Source organism: Asparagus officinalis, chromosome 4 (genome assembly GCF_001876935.1).
Source record: "Asparagus officinalis chromosome 4, Aspof.V1, whole genome shotgun sequence".
NCBI classification, from domain to species: Eukaryota; Viridiplantae; Streptophyta; class Magnoliopsida; order Asparagales; family Asparagaceae; genus Asparagus; species Asparagus officinalis.
The window spans coordinates 61,820,914-61,829,622 of NC_033797.1; the positions used below are offsets into that span (position 1 = coordinate 61,820,914).

The following is an 8,709-nucleotide window of genomic DNA, read 5'->3' on the forward strand; positions in this document are numbered from 1 at the left end:
CAGTTAAAAATTAAAATCAGTACATTTATTCAATTAAATCTTATGCTGTGTCAGTTAGATGAAAACTAATGTAGCTTTGCTGAACGAAGAAGCCTTCTTCTCTGCTCTCTCTATTTTCTACTGTTGTCTCCCTTGTTACAACCAATTATGAAGATTTTTTCAGTAGTTGAAATTTATCTTGAAATAAGTTTTTTAAGTGACACTCCTAATATTGTGCTTCATGTGATTCTTAGAACAAAAGCATGTACAAATAGCACTTATAAAGTTATTACCACCTAACTTTACATAGATACCTCATGAATTACTTTTTCTTTCCACCTAAAACTATACCAAGATTATAGATGTTCTTCTTGAGCTGGATTGACAGCCCATCTCACATTGACTGCACTTTTTTCTGGGCTGTCATCAAAACCATCTTTTTCTTTATGACCAACATATCCTTCTCATATATCATCCTAAGTAATCTTCTGCCCTTCTTAGCAATCAAATACTTTAGTTTAGACCCTTCTTTAAATTTTTTGGCTTGATTATATTCCTTTCTTGAAGGGTGACCATCCGAGGGCAGCCTCATGAAGAAGCTGTGCTCTGCTCACCTTCATCCACTTATGCTATGAAGTTCGTTGGGACATCCAACTCAGTGTTCCTGATCCCCGCAGGAGAGACAACTCTGTCAAGCTCCAATCTTGTTTCCACTGACGGTGAGGCAAACAACTCTGCAGTGATGGAGTCAGTTGCATCAGTCCTCAAAGTCGCTCCAGGGACTATGGAACTGATCCTAACTGCTCCAAGGCTTGATAAACTGAGAACATTCTTAAATGAAAGACCCTACATCCTCGAAGAAGATTTAGAGATCAATTCCAATAGAAAGAAAGGATTGTATTCATGGCAAGACCTACTTGAGCTAATCCAGGCCAGCGAAGAGGAGCTGAGATCAGCACTGAAGTCTCTGTCAGCTGTAGAGATAGATGGATACTGGAGAATTATTGATGCAGAATCCATGGATAAAATCCTCAACATGATCCTGAATAATTCTATCTTATGTGAATGGCCCCTAAATTCACTCCCGGAAGATCAACTGGTTTCTGCTTTAGCAGCAGATGGGTTTCCCGAAAGAATTGTTCTACACTGCCTCGAAACATTTGGAAGTAAAGAGGATAATATGGGCGATTGTTTGTGGAGCCTCAATGAGAAGCGGGTATGTTTAAATTTTGCCTCGAAGATCTTGAGCGGTGGCAAGATGAAGCTAGAGAAATTCATGGAGAAATGGCTGCAGAGCATCCCGTCAGGGATGAATGCTGATTTGAAAATGCTTGAAGGTGAAATTCTTTATGATAAAATTGGTGTAGAAAGTTGGATTCGAGCTTTTAGCGTCTCAGCTCTTCCCACAGTTCCAGCTGATCGTTTTGCTGCACTTTTTCGAGAGCGGTCTAAATGGGAATGGAAGGACTTGGAGCCCTACATAAGGTTTTCATCAGTCCTTCAGCTTGTTTTTCTTCCTCATGTGAATATTATGACAAGTTTTAACATATTTTTTTTCTCTTCCTGCATACAGGGATTTGAAGATACCAGGACTTTCTTCAGAAGCATTGCTCATCAAATACACTCGAAGATCACAAGCGAATCCAGATGTTGAACCCACGTTTACTGCTCGATAATCCTTACAGTTTCTTGCCATTTTGTATCCCGAACTATTTGTATACATGATTGCCTTTATTGTTATTTATGCCTTATGAAAATTGCAGCAGAGTCCTGTTTCTACTATAGGATCAAGCTGTTTGCCAATGGTACTATTATTGAGGATCGTTTCGTGCTTTCAGCTGAAGCATTTCATTAGAATCCCTCATTTGTTCTAACAGCACCTTTCGACTCTTGCAGCTGGGCAATCTAATTGTCAATGTTAGCTCCTAAGTGATTACAACCTAAATTATAAATGCTATAAGAATAACGTGCCCAAGTAATAATCACATAAAATTCTCAAGTAATAATCACATAAAATTCTCGGTCTGCTGCATAAAATTCACAAAGGGAAAAGAAAGACTAGTTCTAAGAAATTTACTTTTGCGACGGCAGCCTGAAACTGCACCGCGAAAAGAAAACTGCAACATGCTTGTATTTGGCTATCCGCTAGGTTTATACAACGTTTCCTCTACCTAGAAGTTTAATTATTGCATAAAGTTGAAGCTTATCAGCGAAGGGAGCTAAAAGACCGATTTTTAAATGCTTTTTGAGGCACACTTTAAGTTCAAAACATGGGAAATAGCACAAAATTTGTAACTGGTTACAAGCAATACATATAATCCAAACCTTCGGGTAGTTAACAGTTCAAATCCACAGTTTTTTTTAACACAGTTTCCACCACTAACTGCCAAAGTTCAAGTCACATGGCTTGTCGAAACAAATAAAGTCGACCACTGCGTGAACCAAGATATCACTCATCTGCCTTAATTCAACTTCTCTATAAATGCATTAATGTGTTCTTGGCGATTGCCTGAATCACCACCATCTTTGAAATGCTTCTTCTTCAAAGGGTGAAGGCTTTCAGGCTTCTTGAGCTTGAATGGCCAGAGGAACCTGCTCACCTCCTTAAAATGTGGTCCCACGTTGGAAATTTCATGCACGATATCTTCAAGACAGATGATACCATACTTCCCAAGAGCCTAAATTCCAATCCAGATAAATAAAAAATATGAGAAAATCATGAAGAGAACTTTCCATGATTTTACTTCAACGATCAGATGATAGAAGGTTTTATTGACACAAAGAAACATATGAACTGCTATTTTAGAAGATCCACATTCTTGGAGCAAATTGCAACAAATTTGCAGCAAAAATTATCACTTAAACCAATTACTAACAGTGTCAACTAAAATTACTCTTGAATCTTAGTATGTGCTAAAGTATGTAAGTAGAACATGCTAAGTGAAGGAGAGGTTTAAGTAATGAACTGGTTTCTGAGTGTCCATATAGTAGAAGTTTGGGCCTATTCTAGATATTAGAAACACCAGACAGTGACGAAAACCATGAGAACTCAGTGCTTTTAAAAACCTCAGCATCAGGGAACAAGCACTAAGTTGTATGTGCAAACTCTTTTAGAAACACCTGGAAAATCTTATAGCACCAGGCTGTACTCTAAAAATATTAAGTAAATTTGCAATTTTTGAAAACTCATAAACATGATCATAACATTCCTCAGGCCATTTATACAAGATCATAAATGACTGCAATTACTAATTTTCCACGATCATTAGGCCTTTTCCATGATAATTCTGATTAGCTGTGGGGTTTTAAACCTGAGAGATAACTAAGTACCAACTGTTTTCATTAGTCAATTTCAATGATGAGGCAAGCACATAAAAGCAATGAGCCTGCAATAAGAGGCTAGCTAACATTTGAAAGGTCGAGCTTCCCAATAAAGTTTAGCTGACGTAGCAAAGCAACAATCCTCCAAAATTCCCCAGACTAGGACTGCCATTTTAATCTAAAATGTAAATAATCACATTTTGATCTTTGGTTGCTCAACGACTTATGCTACTTGAAATTATCACATTCCCCTCTGTGTTTTAACAATATCTGAAGATCAGATGTACATGGTTTCACATCACTTGACGATATATCATCAGCATGCATGCTGAACTTCACAAATAGCTCACACCCGTTCATATTTAAAAGAAGATACAGACTAATAGATCTGTTCTACTACCAACACATTATTTCAGGTTAATCAATTCTTGTGTCATCAGACTGAGTGGTTAACATCCTACCATTGTACTACCATACTACTAATTGTTTAGCATGATCATACATCATCAGAGGACATCCTGAAAGCGACCTTCAACATTCCCCTAAATTAAAAAATGCAATATATTGATATAGTGCAAATAAAGCATCATATATAGGCCTATAGCCATTTATATTATGAAATAACTTCTTCAAGAACATATCGTTTGACATTGAAAGCCATTTGCAACTTTAACTGCATACATGCACCATGTGTGTGATTAGGCATTATTATTGAACTGAATCCAATGGTTCAAAATAAGTACAGAATTATTTTTAAAAATACAAAAATGCAAAACTCGGCATTTTTCCAGAAACATGGCAAGTGATCCTAAAGAAACATGACTAACAAACAGTACATATTACTTAGGGTCTACATACCTGTTCAATAACATTGTTGTCTGTGAGAGGGACCCTCTGATTGTCTATCATGGCACAACCCTTCTTGTAGATCAACTCCCTCACACTTTTCGCATTAGGATAACTGGAAACATAATCCATTTAGAATAAATCCATGATAAAAGCAACATATAAATCAAGATAGTTAGGGAGAATTTTCTTGTCATACCCATACGTGATGAACGGATCGACAGCGAGCAGTCTTCTCAAATTTGCTTCATTAGCCTTTACAAAGACACCATTAAGGATCTGCCTCAACCTCAGTTGTTTTAGGGTTTTTCTTGTGGCAGGATGCATGTCCGTTGAGCTAAAAATAAAATAAATGTGAATTAATAGAATCATCTAACAATAGGTAAGCACCCACAGACAAGAGTCAGCGGATAAAAGAAAACATGATTTGAGTGACCCACCCTTGGATGCGGATTACAAATAGCAAGTTAGACTTCATGTCGCCTATGGATAACTTCCGCATCTTTAGTCTCCGTTTCCTACGTACAAAATCCAACTCCTAGAAATTGAAGGATAGATCATTGCAATACTACAGGTTTGCAATATAGGCAGACTACAAAAGGGTAACAACATAGGCAAAGATATCTGCGTGCAGAATTTAAAGACTATTTCAGGAATAAAAGAAGCCCTGTTGTTTAAACTACAGGTTTGTGACTATCTTTTACATTTGTAAATACCACTAAAGATATTGAAGAAAGCACATTATGTATTAAGAGAGCATGCAACCATAATCATTATTCCGCAACCTAAATGTACTCGGATCCCTATGCATATTTAAGTTCCAAAAGTACAAACTTTGAAGAGGATCTTCTGATTCCACTAGCATCTATAATTTTGAGTTTATTTTAAAACATAAATCTGCTTCTAGTTATAATATATAATTAAAGTTTCACATCATTATAACTGCAAAAATATTGTCCAACCATTCAAATTCTAGCTTTATCCTTCAATTTCTTACAATAACCAATCAAAGATGATTGAGTTGAAATTGTCAACAAAACCCTTTTCACCATAAAAAACTTTTCCCATCAGATGGCTATTTTCCAAGCATAAGTATTTTACTGGATGCCATCGTAAAATTCGATGGTCTTGACCTTAAACAGTTGGAAATAGGAACAATGAAAAGGACACAAATTTTGGGGTTTTTTTGGGGGGTTCAAATTCTCATCCTTCCTTCCATTGTTTTATATGGGTAAGATTTAAATCAACTAGAAAATCAAAATCTTTCAATTAGAAACACGAGATATCAGCCAAATGGCTAAAATTGCAATTTCTATTCCTATACTGTACACGGGCAAAATTTAAATTAGCTATATGATCTTTCCTACCTCCTCGCCACAGTGCTCACAGTGGCCAAAATCCGATTTTTCCGATTCTCTCCACCAAGAAAAACCAACCGAAGACAGGTATTTCCCAGTAATTCACAATTCAACAAGCTTGAAAGTTACCTTCAGGCGGTACTCCTGAACAAATTGCTCAGGCCTCTTGATTGCAGACTTGGTGATGTCTTTGTTCCTTTGTTTTCGAGATTCGATCTGCTCCCTCCTCTTAATGGCCCACTGATCATTGTTCTTCCTCTTCTTCAGCACCGTCTCCTCAACGTAATCGAGGCGCTTCTGCCCCTCGTCCGCCATCTCGAATCTAACCCTGGAAATGATACAATCGAAAAGATCTCACCCAAAATCCACGGTGATCGTAATCGAAACATCTAAAACCCTAAACATAATGAGCAGAGAAGAGAGAGAGAAAAAGTACCCGAATGAAGATTGCGGCCAGCGATGACCGCTCTGGGGTTAGGGTTTAGAAGAGGGAAAATTAGGAACGATGGAGAAGAAGGGTTTATAGTTCACGGGTTTTGGTCGGTTATAGGATAACGGGTCCCTTTCGATCCGGCCCGATAAGTCCGATGCAAAGAAACGCCGTAACCTAACGTTTTTCATTTGAACTGCGTATGTAATTAACAAATAACTAAAATGTTATTAAGAGCAGTGGCGTAGCCATGAATGTTTTTTGCCCTGGGCGGAAAATAAAGCGATCGTGTAGAGCAAAAGGAGGTAGAGGAGCAACTACAGAGTTAGATGAATAGCTAAACACCTATATCAACTGCAGCACCTGGAGCAGCCATAGTCAGTAAGATCACGATCGACGAAGCTCTCAAAGCCGCAGCTATGACATCGGGAGACAAGTCTTTCGTACCTACATATGTGTTTTTCATTTTCTTGCCCTGAGTAGCTGCCCAGGGCAAGCTCAAGGTGGCTCCGGCACTGATTAAGAGGAGGGAACTCTCAAATTTAGATATTGCCATTTATAGGCATCACAAGTTCACAACCCTCCCTCATATGAGGTTTTCTCTCAGGGCCTATTCGGGTAGAAGGGAAGGTAGGAGAATATGTTCATCCTGTTTGGAAAGTTTTTGAGGGGGAAAAGTTCGCTCTCTTTCCAATTGAAGCCGAAAATTTGTCATGATCTCCAGAGAAAAGGAATGGAATGCGAGAAAGGGAATAAAGCCGTACGGGTTCTCACCTCTCCGAACTCGACCAAAGTAATAAAATAAATTTATTGAATCATGACAATGGCTTGGAGTCTTGGACCTGTGTCGCTCCGATTCGGTTAATTATGTTTCGCGGCTAATAACTATGGTTTAAATTTACAATATTGTCCATCAATTAAATTTTAATTACCTATCGTATTAGGTTTCTTCTAAGGGGGTGTTTGGTTCAATTTCTACAAATTATTGGAAATGTTTTCCACCCAAAATATGATTCCCTTATATTTCTTAAAAAAAATTATAGGAAAAGTTTTGAGAAGTCAAAAGTATCAATTTTTTTTTACTTTGCTTGTTTGGTTCAAAATAAAAAAATGGCCCATAACTTTATAGAAAATAGCAAGATTTCCTATAATTTGTAAAAATTAAACCAAACACCCCCTAAATTTATAGAAAAGTGTCAACTTTATTGAAAATTGTCAATGTGGTGTCAGATTTCTGGGCGATTTTCGTCCATTTTGAGAGAAACTTAATTTCTATAAATTTTGGTACTTTTTTGTACTTTATAAAAAATATTTCTGTAAATTTTTTTGAACCAAACACAGTTTACGAAAATCTACAGAAAATTTTTAATTACAGAAATGTCATTGTCAGACATTTTGAAAAAACTTTTCTATAAAATTGTACAACCAAACACCCCTAATTATCAAGTAGCGTTCAATTTCCATCAAGTGATTATAATTACATATTCAATGCTATTCTAAAAGTATGTTAGATATTAAAATATTTATTTTGAAAATGTCCTCAAACACACATTCTAAAAGTATGTTAGATATTAAAACATTTCTTTCGAAAATGCCCTCAAACCCGCATAGAAACATAAAACATACATATGCAGAGTCAATACCACTTATTAAGGGCCACTTTGGTATTTTTTTTTACGGTGCCTTTGCTTTTTTTAAGAAGCACCAAATAATGATATTTGGTGAATTTTTTTTGGCATGCTTATAGAAATTGTTTTTGCTTTTCATGGATGCTTTTGAAAGCAATTTAAGGGTGCTTTAAAGGTAAATTCTATTTTTTAGTTTATATAAATCTACCAAACATCTTCGTTGTTTTTTAAATAGTTTTTATATTTGATTATTAAATTGTTATTTTCAGCGGCTTATAATAATTGCTTTTGGGAGCAACTTATTATAAGCTCCACGAATATTAAACTGGCCCTAAATGTCGGAAAAAAACACATACATAAAACACATTACATATACATATTAAAGATCATCTATTAAATGTTCTCATAGTTGTATGAATAATCACCAAATTTTTATTGATTATCGAAATTCTTCCATTACTGACGTTTGCGCAGATCAAATCCATTGCTCTTATGAAGTTTAGTGCTTCTACGTAAAGATTTGTTTTTCTTGAAAACTATGGATTTCATGGTGCATGCATGAATATTTCAGAATGTTTTGATATCCTACGGGTTACCAGTAGGGTTGTCCATCCGGATCGGCCCGGCCCGACCCGGCTCAGAAAACCGGGCTCGGTCCGGGCAAAACTGGAGCCCGGGACCGGTTGCCCCTAGTTTTTTATTATTTAAATTTTTTAAATTTTTTTTAAAATTTGAAGAATACAATTCCAAAAATAAACACACTTTTGATAAAAAATTTATATTATTAATCAATTGTAATTATGTAATTTATAAATATAAAAAATTATAGAAATTAAAATAATTGTAAAATTTGTAGAAACAAACAAAATTAAAAATAATTGTAGAATTTAAAGGCCAAATCAAAGACCTCTTAAATATATATGTTGTGCTAGGATTTGAACCACTAACCTACTCTCCAAACTCCTAAATTTTATCACTAGACTAAGTAGCCCAAATTATTCATGTCATTCAATATATGTATATGTATATATATATACACACACACACATATACATATATTATACATAAACAAATTATAAATACTTATAGTAATTACATAAAAAAAAACACGCGCGCGCGCAGCACACACACACACACATACATATAA

The 8,709-nt window shown here is 35.9% G+C and overlaps 2 protein-coding genes across 2 annotated transcripts in view; one reads left to right on the top strand and one right to left on the bottom strand.

Annotated features, from left to right (window-relative positions):
• The window catches only part of LOC109838796 (sister chromatid cohesion protein DCC1), a gene marked incomplete at its 5' end in the record, with an annotated part of 5,994 nt that extends 4,212 nt beyond the window's left edge, over positions 1-1,782 (top strand). The window contains 2 exons of the mRNA XM_020407221.1: positions 547-1,464; positions 1,553-1,782. Of these exons, the coding sequence (XP_020262810.1) occupies positions 547-1,464; positions 1,553-1,655 (1,021 nt within the window). The remainder of the gene's footprint in view (positions 1-546; positions 1,465-1,552) is intronic.
• LOC109837572 (60S ribosomal protein L7-1-like) lies at positions 2,236-6,049 on the bottom strand. Its single transcript, XM_020405875.1, has 6 exons — positions 5,941-6,049; positions 5,634-5,832; positions 4,587-4,684; positions 4,346-4,483; positions 4,159-4,261; positions 2,236-2,657 (listed from the first exon to the last, which is right to left on the bottom strand). Exons 2-6 carry the CDS (start codon positions 5,817-5,819, stop codon positions 2,442-2,444), a joined length of 741 nt encoding a protein of 246 aa, XP_020261464.1. The 5' UTR covers positions 5,820-5,832; positions 5,941-6,049; the 3' UTR covers positions 2,236-2,441.

What these genes read in the sequence shown, in the direction of transcription:
- LOC109837572 (XM_020405875.1), bottom strand. Translation starts at nt 5,819, where the DNA reads ATGGCGGACGAGGGGCAGAAGCGCCTCGATTACGTTGAGGAGACGGTG. An exon ending in GATCCGTTCATCACGTATGG is followed by an intron (nt 4,262 to 4,345) that starts GTATGACAAGAA and finishes TTATGTTTCCAG; the next exon opens with TTATCCTAATGCGAAAAGTG. An exon ending in ACAACAATGTTATTGAACAG is followed by an intron (nt 2,658 to 4,158) that starts GTATGTAGACCC and finishes ATTGGAATTTAG; the next exon opens with GCTCTTGGGAAGTATGGTAT.